The 18,645-nt window shown below is 43.3% G+C and overlaps 1 protein-coding gene across 1 annotated transcript in view; it reads left to right on the top strand.

The window, feature by feature from the left end:
* Positions 1-17,594, top strand: part of LOC121875930 (CAD protein-like) — a gene marked incomplete at its 5' end in the record, with an annotated part of 66,654 nt that extends 49,060 nt beyond the window's left edge. Inside the window, 3 exons of the mRNA XM_042380684.1 lie at positions 4,439-4,603; positions 12,041-12,163; positions 17,361-17,594. Of these exons, the coding sequence (XP_042236618.1) occupies positions 4,439-4,603; positions 12,041-12,163; positions 17,361-17,594 (522 nt within the window). The remainder of the gene's footprint in view (positions 1-4,438; positions 4,604-12,040; positions 12,164-17,360) is intronic.
* Between the last annotated feature and the right edge of the window lie 1,051 nt (positions 17,595-18,645).

Here is an 18,645-nt window from a genome sequence, read left to right as displayed (position 1 = left end):
TCCAATCCAGTTTTTCTACCCTTTTCTGAGCAGGACCAGTGAGAAATTTAAGAATATAGTTGACTGCCCCTCTACCCTTGTAGCCAAGCAACCTTATGTTACGCTTGGCCTCAGCTATCCACTCGCCTACATTAATTTGGTCTAAATTATCAGGAGTCCCCGAAAAAGTCCTGAGCTTCATCTCATGGGCTACCACCTGCGGGAAAAGATCAACACTGTCCTCTTTGTGCATACTAACACCCCTGTTCAGACTGTGAGACCCCAGTTTCCATTTTAACACTCTTAGTGGGACTGCTCAACCCCTGCTCCGTCTGTTTTGTGAGTTTTTGTACTTGATTACATAAGGGTAGGAAGGATACTCTGGTGATACAATTCCCTTATCTCCGGGCTTCTCAAGACGATCAAATTCTCCTCTGGAACGTGGTGTGGGGATGGGTAACTCATGCTTGGCTGCTTCTAGATCCGTCCTTCTCTGCATAGGTAACTGCTTCACCGATCCAAGCTCTCCCCTCCGCTGTCGATCCTCAGCAGGCAGTGGTGCCGTGCTCCTCCCCAAGGTGATTTCGGCTATAATAACTACTGCCTGGGTGCTGCTTGTTCTTTGCTCTATAGGGGTTAATCCCCACTTACTCATGCAAGCAATTGCATACCCCGCATCTCCACCAAGTGTAGCAAAGCACAAAGTAGGGAACTCCCATAACAGGGATATGACACACACTTATAGTTTTCTCTCCTTTATTTACTCTAGAAATCACCCGAGGTAGGAAAGGCTGGGACCAGCATAACACAGGGAGGTGGCTGTTGGTGTCGACTCACTCCAGGGTGAATGTCTGTTACTGGGCTCACCCGACTCGTCTTTGTTATGTAAAAAACGCCATAGCGTCTCTCCACCCCGGGCTGGGATGCATTCGCTCTGGCGCAAATTCCATTTCAAACCCACAAAATATAATTATGTTTTCCTCCTTGGGGCTTACAAAAATACATATCAATAATATTCTAAATCACAAAATAGTTGTCTCTGGAGTTCCTCATACCACATCTATACAAGTTTGCCGGAAGTGAGCGGCGCTGCTGATTGGCTGAGGTGAAAGGCGGTAACTGGCCAATCACCGTGCTGTCCGAAAGCAAGGCTTGGTCTGAGGAACTCGCGGCGGGGTCAGCTGGTCAGCGACAAAGTGGCTGTTGGCAGTTGTAGTGGAGAGTACCCACTACAGATCCTTCGCTGCCAGTAGTGAAAGTTGTCAGATGTAGTACACAATCTCCCTTGCTCCCCGCACGACCCATAATGCAATCTGCAGAGGGGCGAAGGTCGCATTGTTTCAATCCTCATTTAAGGGATATGTGTACATATTGCTGGTCTACATGTGTGTATAGCTATTTATATGTACTGTATTTTGCTCACTCCAGGAACCGCCATGAAAAACTTGCGGATTTTGCTTTTTTGTGGGGTCCATTTTACCAAAACCCCATGAACTTTAAGGGAACATTGTAGCAGGATTCCAAAAGAACGGCAGAACAAGTGAGACAACCAGAGAAGATGGGCTCATTGCTCATATGTGTTACGAACATCAGAGCAGCAAGAAAATCAACCTTTGACAGAACATCACTGCATTCAGGATAAATAGGATTTAACATCCTCTCCCGTCAAAGAATTAAGCTAGATACAGTAGAATCCCGGTTATCCAGCGCCAATAGAGATTGAGGGGTGCCAGATAAAGAAATTTTCTGGTTAGTTTATTCTCACTCTTAGGAACCCCCAATAAATTCTACAATGCACAGTACTACAAGTTGACCTCCCAAATTCGTGTCTCTGAATTGCAAACTTCTTTAACACTTATTCCGCTCTATATAAATTAGTATGGCTTAGAAATGAAAAAATAAAATATACAACTATAAAATAAGAAAAATGAATAGCATTGTTGTATATGTGTGGGAAGTGAATGTGTGTGTGTGGAGGCATTGGGCAATAACTGTGTGGCAGCGCTTCCTTCCAATGTGATGTCATGGCATACACACAGCAGCATGGCAGCTACATGTCTGTGAGTTAGCTGGGTGACTAGCTGAACTGTGTGATGTCGCCCAGAGGTTGGTTTGATTGTGGAAAGAGCTATTTTTTATACATAAAATATGTGCTATTGTATATTTTAATATGCTATATATCGATTTTACTACTTATCATAGGAATAATATGGCAGCTCATCCTCGTTGCCTGCGTTAATTCAAACTAATGATTCTAGCTGATTTTGGAGGAATTTTATATTTGTTACTATGTATTATTATTTAATTTTCGTGCTGGTTAGTTGAATCTGCTGCTTGCATGGATTCCGGGTAACCGGGAATCTACTGTATCTGGGAAGTACATATACAGTTGTACCCCACTTAACGCGGTCAATTGAACCCAGAGGGTCCCGCGTTAAGTGAAATCCGCGTTAAGTGAACAACAGAACATATGGGATTAATTCCAATAGAAACCGGCCCGACCCCCAAACTCCACTTTTTGAAGGCACATACCTATGTTGTAGTAAAAATAACATCTTAATTTTATGATGGTACATGCACACAATTAATACTTAAGAGAAATAGAGAAATACAGTCGCCAAGTTAATGTCCATTCAAATAATGGACTCAACTCCCTCCCCCTCTCACACTACACAGCCGGCTAACAGATGGTCGGTCGGTCCCTCCCTCCCCCCCCACCCCCCACCAACCGTCCCAAGGAGATGTGTGGGATAACCTCAAACTAAAGTTAGGAAAATATAATTGACATTGCTGGATTCCTTGTAAGACCAGGAATATTTTGAATATAAATGTCATATATTTTGGACAAAAGATAACATAGTTACCTAGAGAAAAATTTTTATCTAAAAATTGTAAGTTTAAAGCAAAATATATGATGTTTATATTCAAAATGATCACCAAATTATAAGAATTCCAGCAATGTAAATTATATTCTGACCGGGTAATTTGTATGAATTTTATGAGCTAAAACAAATATCTTCAGTTAATAAAAAAAAAATAATCTTCACGACACTATCTGTCAATCAAAGTACCCCACCTTGCCTCCCCCCCTCTTCCAACCGCGCGGTCAGTCCCAACCCTCCCCCCCACCCCCCACCAATCCTCCCTTCCAGAGTTTTTAACATTTAGTATTAAATAATACCTCAGATTAAAGTTAGGATAATATAATTGACATTGCTGGATTCCTTGTAAGACCAGGAATATTTTGAATATAAATGTCATATATTTTGGACAAAAGATACCATAGTTACCTAGAGAAAAATTTTTATCTAAAAATTGTAAGTTTAAAGCAAAATATATGATGTTTATATTCAAAATGATCACCAAATTATAAGAATTCCAGCAATGTAAATTATATTCTGACCGGGTAATTTGTATGAATTTTATGAGCTAAAACAAATATCTTCAGTTAATAAAAAAAAATAATAATTCTTCACACGGTAACAGATGGTCGGTTGGTCCCTCCCTCCCCCCCACCCCCCACCAACCGTCCCAAGGAGATGTGTGGGATAACCACTAAATTTTAATAAATAATACCTCAAACTAAAGTTAGGATAATATAATTGACATTGCTGGATTCCTTGTAAGACCAGGAATATTTTGAATATAAATGTCATATATTTTGGACAAAAGATACCATAGTTACCTAAAGAAAAATTTTTATCTAAAAATTGTAAGTTTAAAGCAAAATATATGATGTTTATATTCAAAATGATCACCAAATTATAAGAATTCCAGCAATGTAAATTATATTATGGCCTGGTAATTTGTATGAATTTTATGAGCTAAAACAGGCAGTCAGGCAGGGTGGCGGGTGGGGCAAATCTAAAAATAGCGTCTCAGACACTCACCGCGTATATGTGGAAAAAATCCGCGTTAAGTGAAAGTTCAGCTTTGGCAAGGCACCGCGTATATGCGAAAACGCGTTAAGTGAAACCGCGTTAGGCGGGGTAAAACTGTAAAGAGAAAGGTTTAGATTCTTACAGGTTAAGGTAAATTTTAGTTTACTTTGCTGTACAGTTTTTGATGGTAAAGTAGCACACTTGCATTTTGAGGGTCTGCTGTATATACTGTACAGTAATTACTGTACTGTGCAGTCTCTCCTCGACTTACTACATTTTCGACTTACGACAACCCGGACATACGACGGCCATGGTCGTATAAAATATTTTTCACATTACGTTTTTTCGAGTCCCGACGTTAGTGATCGCGCTGTGTACTGACAAAATTTTCGTTTGTAATTCTCTTTAAATTGGCTGGCAAGCGTAAAGGTGAGAGTTTTCGTAGTGCTGAGAAGAAAAAGAGACACCCATTTTAGAATTTATATGGATTATTTTCGCCTTTTCGACTTACGACCAATTCGACAAATGCTACAGTAGTTCATGAATTAATAATGAATTTGTATTATGCTCTTCCACAGCTTGCAAGTAGAGGTGCCAGGTGTGACTATGCAATCTTTGTGGGAGCATCATGTGACAATCACTCCTCTGTGGCCGAGTTGGCCCCGCGAGCAGCAGCACTCAAGATGTACCTCAATGAAACCTTCTCATCACTTACTCTAGATGATACAACAACATGGCTAAAGGTCAGTGATCTCAAGTTTGTGATTTTTTTTTTAAATAAACGAATATTTCTCTATTCACATCCCCGATAATCGCAACCCTGCTTATCCACAATTAATATTTAAACACCCTTATTTGATATTCGCAAAACATACCTAGCTTCTTCACAAATGAAAAATTATGATACCCAACAGTAATATTTCAAACTGGGCGGGCAAGCCGCTGCTTTCATATTGCGATGTAAGGCCAATCTTTGAGTTGTGTCATTATTTTTCAACTCTTAATTTCGAGTAGATATACATATTTTTATTTAATTTCTTTCACTCTGTTACATTCACACAATTGTTCATACAGAATGTGTAGAAAAAATTATCGTAAGGTAAAAAACATAAACAAATACATATATCCACGGTACTTCATGTGTGATCTTGGGAGGGGAAGATGGGTGTATGGGGAGGGTGGTGATGGGTGTTGGTGTCTGACGTATTGATGGTCACTGAAGTGGGGTGCAGGGGAGTGCTTGGTGTGAGGTAAATAATAATACCATAATAACTAATGGTTTACAGTGGCCCTCGGTTAACGAGCACAATTCTTTCTAGAAGGATGCTCGTTAACCGAAAAATTCGTTAACCGAAACCATTGTTTCAATGGGTTTTTGGGTAATTGGTTCCAGCTCACTGAAAATTGCCTAAAGTCAACAAAAAAGGTAGTAAAGTACACTTACTTTGAGGTGTGTATGGAGAAGGCTCCTGGATGATGATGATGGGAATTAGAATGGGGGTGGAGGAGAAGGGAGAAGAGAAGGCATTGGGGTGGAAGAGAAGTCACCCCATGGCGCCATTTCATCCATAAAATTTTAGTTCACTTGCTGTAATTCAAGATTATTTTCTTTAAATCAACACTGCACTGCATTATATATTGTCAATATGTAAAATAAATTTCAAAATGACCTCCACTGAAAAGACACGCTAAAAACTAGTTTCCCTGTACTTAAATTATGTTAAATACTTGTTAAAATGACTAAAAATTTTAATATTAGACTTTTAAAATTATTGAATAGTATAAACTTCTTGAGATTTACTAAAATAGTAACGAATTTAAGCCCTCCCTCCTCTCCTCCTCCTCCCTCCCTCCCTCCCTCCCTCCCTCCCTCCCTCCCCTCCCTCCCTCCCTCCCTCCCTCCCTCCCTCCCTCCCTCCCTCCCTCCCTCCCTCCCTCCCTCCCCTCCTCCTCCTCCCTCCCTCCTCCTCTCTCCTCCTCCTCCTCCTCCCTCCTCCTCCCTCCTCCTCCTCCTCCTCCTCCTCCTCCTCCTCCTCCTCCTCCTCCTCCTCCTCCTCCTCCTCCTCCTCCTCCTCCTCCTCCTCCTCCCTCCTCCTCTCCTCCTCCCTCCTCCTCCCTCCTCCTCCCTCCCTCCTCTCCTCCTCCTCTCCTCTCCTCCTCCTCCTCCTCCTCCTCCTCCTCCTCCTCCTCCTCCTCCTCCTCCTCCTCCTCCTCCTCCTCCTCCTCCTCCTCCTCCTCCTCCTCCTCCTCCTCCTCCTCCTCCTCCTCCTCCTCCTCCTCCTCCTCCTCCTCCTCCTCCTCCTCCTCCTCCTCCTCCTCCTCCTCCTCCTCCTCCTCCTCCTCCTCCTCCTCCTCCTCCTCCTCCTCCTCCTCCCTCCCCTCCTCCTCCTCCTCCTCCTCCTCCTCCTCCTCCTCCTCCTCCCTCTCTCCTCCTCCTCCTCCTCCTCCTCCTCCTCCCTCCTCCCTCCTCCTCCTCCTCCCCTCCTCCCCCTCCTCCTCCTCCCTCCTCCTCCTCCCTCCCTCCCCTCCTCCTCCCTCCTCCTCCTCCCTCCCCTCCTCCCTCCTCACCTCCTCCTCTCCTCCTCCTCCTCCTCCTCCTTCCCTCCCCTCCTCCTCCTCCTCTCCTCTCCTCCTCCTCCTCCTCCTCCTCCTCCTCCTCCTCCTCCTCTCCCTCCTCCTCCTCCTCCTCCCCTCCTCCCTCCTTCTTCTTCACGACGACCCACAGCATCGTCCACATGTGGAGGGCTGCATCTAGTGCGGGAGGGGCGGTGGCACTTGTCTGCCTCGGTTTGCAGTCGGGCTAACTCAAGTATTGACACCTTCTCTCGTGTGGTGCTCTTCCAAGCTTTACGATGTGGAGTAACTCCCAGGTGAGGGTGTCGATTTGGCACTTCTTCAGGTTTGTCCTAAGACTATCCTTGTACCTTTTGAATTGCCCGCCAGCGTTACTTTACAATTCATTAGGTGACTGTAAAGTAGCTGCTTTGGCAGTCTACTGTCGTCCATGCGGGTAACATGGCCAGTCCAGCATAGCTGTTCATGGATAATGGTAGCCTCGATGCTCCTACAGTTGGTGTTCAGCATTTGTTCTCTTGTCTTTCCAGCAAACTCGGAGGATGGAATGTAGACTATGTTGGTGAAAGTTTTCAAGAGCCTTGAGTTGCTTCCTATATGTGACCTATGTCTCACTGCCATATAGCAGGGTGGGGAGGACCACTGCTCAATATACATGCAGCTTTGTAGATAATTTCAGCTCCCTACAGCTGTAGACACGGTTTTGGAGTCCGCCAAAGGCTTCAGAAGCACATCTGATCCGGTGCTGAATCTCTTCATGATATTTGCGGTGGTAGACAGGTGGGAGCAGAGATACCGAAAGTGGTCAACATTAGAGAGGGTAGTACCATTAAGCTGGATGGATGGTGGAGGTGTGTCTGAACCTTGGGCAGGCCGAAAGAGAATCTGAGTCTTACGTACATTCACCTCAAGGCCGAAGTGCGCATACGCGTCTGCGTAGGTGTTCAGGATCTCCTGTAGGTCGTGTTCAGTGTGAGCAACAAGGGTGAGGTCGTCTGCATACTGAAGTTCAGTAATGGAAGCTGTCGACACCTTTCTTCTTGCCTGGAGTTATCTTTTGTTGAAAAGACCATTCATCTGGTACTCGATGTCCACCCCGCCGGCTAAATTGGCACTGGCATGAGTAAGGAAGGCAGCGAAGAAAATGAAAAAGAGAGTTGGTGCCAGTACACACCCTTGTTTAACCCCTGTTTGAATGGGGAAGAACTCAGACTGGGTGCCATTGTGCAGGACACTGCCGCTTATGCCATCGTGGAGTTGCCTCACAATGACGAAGAATTCTGGTGGGCAGCCAAAACGGCTGAGGGTCCACCAGAGGGCTTCCTTGTTGACCGAGTCGAAGGCCTTGGTTAGGTCGATGAAAGCCAAGCACAGGTCACGACGCTGTTCTCTGCACTTTTCCTGTATCTGGTAGGCAGCAAAGATCCTGTCAGTTGTGCAACATGATGGTTTAAAACCACATTGAGATTCTGGGAGGAAGTTTTCCGCCTCGCGAACGAGTCTGTTTAGGAGGACTCGGTCGATAATCTTGCCAGCTAAAGAGAGCAGCGAGATCAAACGGTAGTTGCCACAGTTTGACCGGTCTCCCTTGTTGTTTTAAGTATTGACAATGGAAGCTTGTAAGAGCTTGGGGGATTTCCTCCTTTTCCCATTTATTCCCCAGGAGAGTGTGGAGATGTCTGGTAAGCAGAGGTCCTCCTGCTTTATACACCTCGGCTGGGATTCCATCAAGCCCTGAGGCTTTGTTATTTTTCATCTGTTTGATGGCAGTAACTACCTCATCGAGGGATGGAGGATAGGTGAGGTGGTTCAGCTCTGAATGCTGAGGGACCTGCTGGGTAGTCAGAACATACACATCGGTGTTTCGGTTGAGCAGTGAATGGTAGTGCTCTTTCCAGCGCTGAAGGAGGCCTTCGTCGTCTTTAATTATGAAGTTACTGTCAGATGAGTGGAGGGGGGCTGTGCCACGAGTGGTTGGCCCATAAAATGTTTTAGTGAAATTGAAAAATTTGTGAATCTTGTGCTGATCTGCATGTTTTTGTATATCTCATGCTTTATTTTTAAGACAGCCATTCTTTAAAATGCGAATTTCCCTCTGGGCTGCCGCTTTCTTCTTGCGGAAGGTATCAGCTTTGGTCCGAGACTGAGGGTTGTTTCGCCAGTCAGTAAAAGCAGCATGTTTATCATCAGTGAGTACATTGATTGCCGGTTCATTTTCATCAAACCATTCCTGGTGTATTCTTTCGATCTGGCCGAGGGTGTTTCTGTAGGTTTATGTCATAACAGTGTTGAGAATATCCCATTCAGCACTGGGATTTGTGTTGTTTGCTGTTGGGTTGTTTCTAAGCCCATGTTCGAGCTGCTCCCTGAAAGCATGTGCTACCGCTGGATCCTCAAGACGCTTAGTATTAAAACCTCTTCTGGAGGCTTGCTGTTTTCGCCGTTTTGGGGCAACGTGAAGAGAGAGCTTGGGTTTGATGAGCCGATGATCAGTGTCACAGTGGCCTGAGCCATGCATGGCACGGGTGATGAGGACTTCTCAGCGATCTCTTTCTCTGACAATGATGCAGTCAATGAGATGCCAGTGTTTGGATCGTGGGTGTTGCCATGAACCCATGGACTTGTCGGCCTGTCTAAACAAGGTATTGGTGATAGTGAAGTTGTGTGCAGCGCACTTGCTGAGGAAGAGTAAGCCGTGAGATTATATTTGCCAAGTCCATTTATCCTTATGGTTCCCTGCTAAATGTCAGCATCTCTGCCAACTCTGGCATTGAAGTCACCAAGGAGCACAACCTTGTCTTCTCTGGGGATAGAGGTTAGCACTCTTTCAAGGTCGGCGTAAAAGGCCTTCTTGATGTCATCCTCTGCATCCAGTGTTGGGGCATATGCGCTGATGAAAAAGGCATGACATGAGTGATTCAGTGGGACTCGAAGCATCATGAGGCGCTCATTGATCCTAATAGGCATTTCAATTAACCTGTGTAGGATGCTTTGGCGGATGGCAAAGCCATCTCCGTAAATGCTTTTTCTCTCCGCAGCAGGCTTACCCTTCCAGAAGAAGGTATAGCCAGACCCCGTTTCTGTGAGTTGACCCTCATCTGGGAGCTGGGACTCATTAATGGCCGCTATGACGATGTTATACCTCTTTTGCCACAAGGGCAGTTCTTCTCTCAGGATGCTCACTTCTGCCAGTATCCAGGAGGGTCCTGACATTCCATGCAGCGACCATAAGAGGTTGTATAGTTTGTTTTTGTTTGGATCTTTGATTTTGATTGTGTTTTCAAATGCATAAGGATGACCTTACTGGGTGCGGTTGCCCAGTCAGGTTGGGTTTTTAGGCAGGCTATGTTTAGGGCACCTTTTCTAGCCCCCTCCCTGTGTGGGGGTGAGCAGATTGGCTCCTCGTAAGGTCTGCTCAGTCGCACAGACAGGACCAGATTGCACTGCTGCCTAGATCCCAGTGCATAAACGACCATCTTATCTGTGTTGCCCATGTGCAGAGTTGTGACTAAAGACTACTGGCAGTCATCTCTGCCTATCCTCATCGCCACTCGTCCATCGCCGTAGGACTTTTGGGGTATAGGGGTTTTGATGATGATGAGAGGTGTGATGAGTGGGATGATGGCTGCGAGTGAGTTGATTTATGTGGTGAGGCAGGAGCGCAGGCTGCAACCACACGTCTTGGCTCTCCCTTTTCCTGATCCAGTGGTGCAGGTGTTGCAACAACCGGGGAGAGGGAGAGTTGCAATGGACTGCCGATAGCCCAGTTTATTGGGTTTCGCCTTAGTAGCCTGACCATCAGGCATTGCCTTCGTCCACCAGCGTAGTCGTTGGGTTCCCATTTTGGTCACCTCTTCCGCCTACACCGCCGTTGGGGGTCTTGTTGGAGCTCTGTACGCATGTCTGCCTCATGCAGGGCTCAACCGCAGATTTTTCATTCGGGGTTTACTCCCGTAGCCTTATGCCTAAAAAGGTTAATCCGCAAGGCAGCGAGGCAATGGTTGGAAGGTGACAGGACGTGTCCACAGGCCAGTTGGCCTATGCGCTGTCCCTCTGGGGCCCACTGCTACTCCGAGATCCTCTGCTGGTCTAGCCTGGGCCCACGAGGCACCCAGTTACTATGTGTTGCAATGAGGAGGCACAGCAGGTGTTTTTATGGTGAGGAGGCTGTGTCCTGGCAGGGGAAGACTTATGCACTTAATCAAGTTGCTTCCTTGTTCGCCAAGAGGGCAAGCCAGCGGCAGCAGCTGAAAGTGAGAGGGAGCAAGTAGTGCTTGCACCTTAACACTGACATAATGCAACACATTAGATGCATTTCACCACCCTGTGTGTCCACACACACACACACACACACATACACACACATAAACAGACAGAGCTTAATTCTTCTGTTATTTAATATATTATATTATTAATGATGAAACATACACCATAAGAGAATGATCGTTCAAGAATACTAAATTGAATGAAAACGAAAATGTGAACGCGGCAAGAAATAGTCCCACCACCGACCAGGAAGAGATTATCTTCTGATTCAGATTGTCATTTTATTTGAAGTCAAACTATATACTGTACTGTATTTTTTATATTATTTAATACTGTAGGTTATATCATTTATTATGAAACATATGCCATAATAGGCTGATCATACAAGAATATTGTATAATAATGAATAAATAAAAAAAAAATGGCGATCATGGCAGCAGCCTGATCCCCCCCTCCCTCCCTCCACCTCATCTTATACATATTAGCTCTTGTTAGGCCTGTATCAAACCTGATTAGACCACCGTACAGTATCCCTATTAAAGACAATACAGAGTGCAGTATAGTAAACCCTCGAAGATCCGGGCTAAAAGGGGGGACCACCTGTCCGAAAAAGCCGATTGTCTGAATCCCCCGGCGAATGTACTAAATGTATAAAGATGATAAATAATGATATAAAAAATACCAAAAATACAGTACCGTAGTTTACAGCATAAGATGCACCCCCCATTTTGGCAAGGAGGATTTACGAAATAATTTGTCTGTATTTTTCTCCTGTAGCCTTAGTTTTATTAAAATAATATATACAGCACAGTATACAGTACTCTCGATTTAATGGAATCCAATATAGCAAACTCTCAATTTGGTGGAAGGAAATTTTTTCCATTATTTTCACAAGATTTAGTGAACTAGTTTGCTAAATTGAGATAATTCCAGTAATATGCTCACACCTACAGAGACACATCAGACACCTCATGGATTTACCTTAAACTAGGGGGTTCAGTGTTTGTTTTAATTTTTTTCTATAATTTCCAAACTTTTGTGGAATTGAATGCCTCACTCTTTTGACTTTCTCCCCCATACCACTTCCTTTTTTAAACTTTCAGCATGATATCTAAGCACAGTAGTTAGTTGACCGAGATGTAGACCGAGAGGTAGCAGTGACCAACACACGTGGTGGTGGCAGGACACAGACTAAGTGGATGTAAGCAAACCCCACGCACCAAGCGGCGCACTTGATGTGGAATTTAATGGAATCACGCTCAATTTAGCAAAGTAGTTTGCTAAATCGAGAAAAAATAACGGAAATTTGATTTTGTGGAAATTTAACCCTTACGCCCCAGTTAAAGTTCCGAAATGTGCGCCTTTTTGCGGCATTGTTTGAATGCCCAGCGTGGGTTATCAGGTTCCAGCGTGACTATTTGCCTGTTATGCCACACGCTTGGCCACAGGGAAGCTTCCTGAATGTAAGTACCTGTGTGGGACCTACTTTTGTTTGTTTCATTTTCATTGTTTGTCCATTTTATCATGTTGTATCAAAGTAATATTGCTAAAATTAGTGTAGTTGCATTGTAGTGTAGTACAGTGACATCCCCGTTAGCCGGAACAATTGGTGCAGAGCACTTCCGGGGATGAGAGATTTCCGGCTACGCAGAAGACTTTCTCAAACCCCGAAAAATTCCTTATCCCTGGAATTTTTCCGGTTACTGGGAAAAGTTTCCTAGTGTCTAAACTAGACATCTTGCACGCACAGACACTAGCCCACTACCCCAGAATGTTTCTGGGTGTTGGGGATGTTTTCCTTGAGTCTAAATTACCGGAGTCCGTAAATGCAGTTCTAATTAAGTTAGAAACTCCATTTCTTTACTATAATCCAGAATATTTATCTAAATGTTTGGTAAAATAAATATATTTGAAAAATAAAAATCTATATGATATGGGAGTGAATGAAACTGTGTTACAACAAAGACTGGTATTTACCACTCCCATGGAGCTGTGGGGGATTAGTGGGTCTCGTGTTCCTGACCTGACGCAATGTCAGGTGGAGGTAGGGTGGGGTATTAGTGGTCTCATATTACTGACCTTCTGATGGAATGTCAGGTCACCCTTTCTTGGCCAGGGGATTAGTGGGTCTCATGACCTGAAGATGTCTTGAATAAACACGAAACCTACAGTATTTTTTAGAGAGATTGTGTAAGTATAAGTATAAATGGAGTGAGAAAGCAGAAAGGTGTGGGTACTTAAAGAGTTGGAGTGGAAATAAGTGTTGCCAAGCACTTCTCAACAGCTGATATTTAAGTCGCAGTCACACACTCGCAAATTTGTCACACAATAAGACCCTCACTCCTTATGTTTGCTGTCTTAATTCCGTTGTTAGGGGTATGTGGGGGTCGAACCATTTTTGGGGGGAAGGGCTGCGTGATCAGTTTTCCCCCCCCCCCCCCCTTCCTCACTCAAGCGTGGCCAATTGTGATTGGGAGATTAATTTGATACCATAATGATCCTTGATAAATTCTGTACGAAACATTTCCAATAAGATATCCTTACACGAAATATTTCTAAATGATATAGTGATGGGAATCCCATTCTTTTACATAAAAAATATATAAATGTTGATACCAGAGTCAGTAAAATCGGTTCTAATTTCGTTACCTAGACACAATTTTGGTTAAATAAATATACAGTAAAACCTCGATCAACCGACCCTCGATTAACCGACTTTCGGATTAACCGGCGATCCCGGACCCCTAAACTAAATAAATAAATAAATGGGCAATAAAATGATAAAATAGGAAAATCGATTATACAGTGTTTGATTTTTCCTTATCCCAGTGCATATAGTGCTTAGATTAAAAAATTTTTTGTTTACTCAGTGCATATAGTGCTTAAAGTAAACAAATCTTAAATATTGTTTATACACTAATATGCATTTTATGGAAAAAATATATTGCACGTACAGGTACTCCCCGACTTACGGCGGGGTTAGGAACCGACGTCCAGGTCGTTAAAGTCGAAATGGTCGTAAGTCGGAAATGCTTAAATAACACAGAAAATAAAAAAATTTGGGTCTCTTTTTCTTCTCAGCACCATAAAACACTCACTTTTAAGCTTGCCAGCCATTTTAAAGTGAATTACAGATGCAAATTTTGTCTGTGTACTGACTTTGGGACTCAAAAATACATAATTTGACCACATTTTGGAACGACTGAGGCAGGTCGTAAGTGCGGGCGGACATAAGTCGAGTCGGTCGTAGGTCAGGGACTACCTATAGATGCTAAATACATAATTATATTTTATTGTGTACTTACACAGATTTCAAATTGAAAATGTACAGTTGTACCCCACTTAACGCGGTCAATAAAACCCAAACCCAGAGGGTACCGTGTTAAGTGAAAACCGCGTTAAGTGAACAACAGAACATATGGGATAAATTCCAATAGAAACCGGCCCGACCCCCAAACTCCACTTTTTGACGACACATAACTATGTTGTAGTAAAAATAACATCTTAATTTTATGATGGTACATGCACACAATTAATACTTAAGAGAAATAGAGAAATACAGTCGCCAAGTTAATGTCCATTCAAACAATGGACTCAACTCCCTCCCCCTCTTCTCACACTACACTGCTGGCTCTTCCCTCTCTGAGAAATTTTTGGGGGAAACCACTAAATTTTAATAAATAATACCTCAAACTAAAGTTAGGATAATATAATTGACATTGCTGGATTCCTTGTAAGACCAGGAATATTTTGAATACAAATGTCATATATTTTGCACAAAAAATAACATATTTACTCAGAGTAAACATTTTATCTAAAATTTGTATGTCTAATGCAAAATCTATGATGTTTATATTCAAAATGATCATCATATTGTAAGAATTCTAGCAATGTAAATTATATTCTGGCCGGGTAATTTGTATGAATTTTATGAGCTAAAACAGGCAGTCAGGCAGGGTGACGGGTGGGGCAAATCTAAAAATAGCGTCTCGAGCCGGACACTCACCGCGTATATGTGGAAAAAACCCGTGTTAAGTGAAAGTTCAGCTCTGGCGAGGCACCGCGTATATGGTAAAACGCGCTAAGTGAAACCGCGTTAGGCGGGGTAATACTGTATGTTTTATTTTCATAGACTTTATTTACTATTCACTGACCTTTTGGATTATCCGTCGGCCCCTTCCCCCCATATGTGGGTGGTTAATCGAAGTTTTACTGTATTTAAAAAAACCAAAAGCTCTATTTGATACAGGTGTGAACAGAACTGTTTCTTTTATCTTCACCACTGATCGCTTTGCAAGTCGCTTGGGCGGTCGGTCACGTCTCTGTTACACACTTTACTCAATTGAATGTAATATAGTAGAACATTGATTTAAAGCGATTCAATTTAAGATTATTGATTTAAAGCGACACCCACAATGAAGGACAATGTTTTAATTTAAACTGAATCTTTCCTATTTTGCGCAAGTTTATCTGGCGCACCATATTTTAAAATTCGCGCCTAATGTTTCTCTGGGCACGCTACAATGTCCTAAGGGCAAAGCTGTACTGTACATGTACTCAAAATAATTTACTAAATGATTACTAAAATTTTTGTCTAATGCTAACTATAGCATTTTTATATTCAAATTAATCACTATCTTAAAAGAATTCCAGCAATGTAAATTATATTCAACCCGGTCACTTCTATGACATTTTATAAACAAAAACAAAAACTCAATCTAAAGGACATAAAAAACAAATAAATACAGCAACTCCCCGACTTACGAACGACTCGACCTACGACCACCCGCACTTACGACCTGCCTCAGTCCGTAACGACCACCCGCACATACGACCGCCGCAGTCGGTACCAAATTTTTTTTTAAATGACGCGCGCATTTCCTATACCGAAACGTTTCCGTCCCATACGAGAGCATCACGTGGCTTGGGTTGCCGCGTAGCTACAGCACCCACGCCATAGAGCGCTTAGTTGATGTTTGGCTGTCGTTGTATCCGCAAGTGATCGCGCTGTGTACTGACATTATTTTCGTATTTAATTGACTTTAGAATGACTAGAAAGCGTACAAGTGAGAGTGCTGGTAGTGCTCGGAAGAAAAGGAGACAGTCAATTACTTTTGAGACGAAAATGAAGATGATAATGCAGTATGAGAATGGAAAAACTGTAGCAACAATTTCACGCGACCTAGGCTTCTCGCACTCGACCATATCTACTATTTTGAAGGACAAGGAACGTATTCGTGTGGTAGTGAAAGGATCAGCACCTATAAGGGGTACTATAATAACGAAGAAAAGACAAGGTCCTATTTATGAGATGGAAAAATTACTTGTGATATGGATGGAAGACCAGATACAAAAGCATGTACCCTTAAGCCTTCTCGCCTTACAGGCTAAGGCAAGAAGCCTTTTTGAAAGCCTGAAGGAGCAGGCAGGAGATGAGTGCAAGCAAACCTTCACAGCAAGTCATGGGTGGTTTCACAGATTTAAGAACCGCTACAGTTTACATAATGTTAAGGTGAGTGGAGAGGCAGCTAGTGCAGAAGTTGTTGATGCCGAAGCTTTTAAGGAGGCGCTAGATCATGTCATCGTGGAAGGAAATTATTTGCCTGAGCAAATATTCACTGCGGATGAAACTGGATAATTATGGAAGCGTATGCCTGAACGGACATACATCCATAAAGAGGCGAAAACAATGCCAGGATTCAAGGCATTCAAGGACCTACTTACACTTCTGTTGGGGAGGAATGTAGCTGGTTTCAAGCTAAAGCCCTTCATGATCTATCATTCAGAGAACTCCAGGGCTTTTAATCATGTCAGCAAGCACACACTGCCAGTGTTTTATTGAAGTAACAAGAAAGCCTGGATGATCCTGGTTCATGACTTGTTTCATTCCTCGAGCCAAGGAGTATTGTCTGCAGCAAGGGATTGCATTCAATATTTTGTTAATTTTGGATAATGCTCCTAGACACCCACCACACCTGGACGACATGCACCCAGATGTTAAGGTAGTCTACATTCCTCACACTACCTCTGTCATCCAACCCATGGATCAAGGAGCTATTGCAGCTTTTAAAGCTAATTATTTACGTACGACCTTCGCTCAGGCTGTTGCTGCTACTGAAGGTGAGAAAACGCTCGGAGAGTTTGGGAAGGACTACAATATTTTGACATATATAAAGAACATTATTGCAGCATGGGATGAGGTTACAGAACAGTGGATGAATGGAATATGGAAGAAAGTCCTGAAAAGATATGTGAACAGTTTCAGAGGATTTAATGAAGATGAAGTACGAGGTCTGTCCGGAAAGTATCCAGCCATTGTGAATATTGTGAGAACTGGTCGCGCGGCCTTGATGTAACTTGGCAGCCACTCAGAGAGGACCGTACTGCGCATGCTTGAACAGCCACACTCCCGTGGGACAACTCAGTTGCCCGGCAGACGCCGTTGAGTGAGCGTGGGTACTGTGTGACCGTCGCCTTTACAATGACCAAACAATAACGAAGGAGTACTACATCGAAGTTCTTCGCCGGCTGAGGGATGCGGTAAGAAGAAAACCACCGCAGCTGTGGGCAAGTGGTTACTGGCAGCTTCATCATGACAATGCGCCCGCACATTCTTCACATCTCGTGCAGGGTTTTTTGGCAAAACATCTCATCGCCCAGGTCATTCAGTCCCCCTACAGCCCAGATTTGGCTCCCTTCGACTTCTGGCTTTTCTCAAAGCTAAAATCGCTGTTGAAAGGGAGGAGATTTCAGACCGTGGACGAGATTAAGGAGAATGTGACGAGGCAGCTGATGAAGATCCCGAAAGAGGACTTTGCAGACTGTTTTGAAAAGTGGAAGGGACGCTGGGAGAAGTGTGTGAGGTTCCAAGGGGGGTACTTTGAAGGGGACTAAGGCGCCATTGTCCTTGGTAAGCAATATTTTTTTTAATAGTAAAGGGCTGGATACTTTCCGGACAGACCTCGTAATTTCTGAGATTAGTAACAAGATAGTGGAGTTGGGTAAACAGCTTGAGTTAGAAATTGATAATGAAGATGTTGAACAGTTGGTTGAAAGTGCAGCAGAAGAGCTAAGTAACAAGGATCTTATTGAATTGGAAGCACAGAAAAATGCAGAGGAAGAAGAGAGTTTAAATGTAGAAGAAGAACCTGCACCCCCCAAAAATTTCTCAGTGAAGCAAATGGCAGAGGCATTTGCTACAATTAATAAGGGGATGCAATTGTTTTGACAGAATGGATCAAAATGTTGAGCGTTTTGCCAAAGTTGACAGAATGGTCCAAGATGCACTTGCTTGCTACAGGGAGATTTATAATGAAAAGAAAAAGCAAACTGTGCAGTCTAAATTGGACATCTATTTTAAGAAGTCCCCCATTGCTGTGTCCTCATGCCCCACCAGTGCTGCCTCTTCACTCCCTAAAGATGATCCAATACCTTCAACCAGCAAGTTTCCCCCGTACATAAACCTGTCTGAAGAAAGCGACATTGATGACCCACCCAGCCCTGTCAACTCCTCTGCTTCATCCAATTAATATAGTCTCCATGTATACATGTAAATGGAAAATTATTGAGGCCCCGTATGCATTCAGCTGACTATAATAAAGGTAAGTGCACAGTAACACTGTATTCATTCTTCATTATTGATTACTTTTACTGTACTGTATTTCATTTTAGATTATATATGTATTATTTTTGCATTTGACTTACTATTCCGGTATTTACCTGATTTAGTCCCTATGTACTGGGCGCACATCATGAATCTGGCAATATACCTAACCCCGTCAGAAGTCGTAGGAGCTGTACTGTACAGCAGTAGTGATATATAAAATGGAAAATAATCTTCGCACTGAAGCTGGTAAAAATCTTCACTCTTGGTTAAAGACTGATGATGTAAACTAGACTGGATGACCCACTCTGATGCCCTGGATGATGCATATTGAGTTACAGT

Source organism: Homarus americanus, unplaced genomic scaffold (genome assembly GCF_018991925.1).
Source record: "Homarus americanus isolate GMGI-L3 unplaced genomic scaffold, GMGI_Hamer_2.0 scaffold34239, whole genome shotgun sequence".
NCBI lineage: Eukaryota > Metazoa > Arthropoda > Malacostraca > Decapoda > Nephropidae > Homarus > Homarus americanus.
The sequence above is the reverse complement of the archived record's forward strand: the minus strand, read 5'-3'. Positions and strand labels throughout refer to the sequence as shown.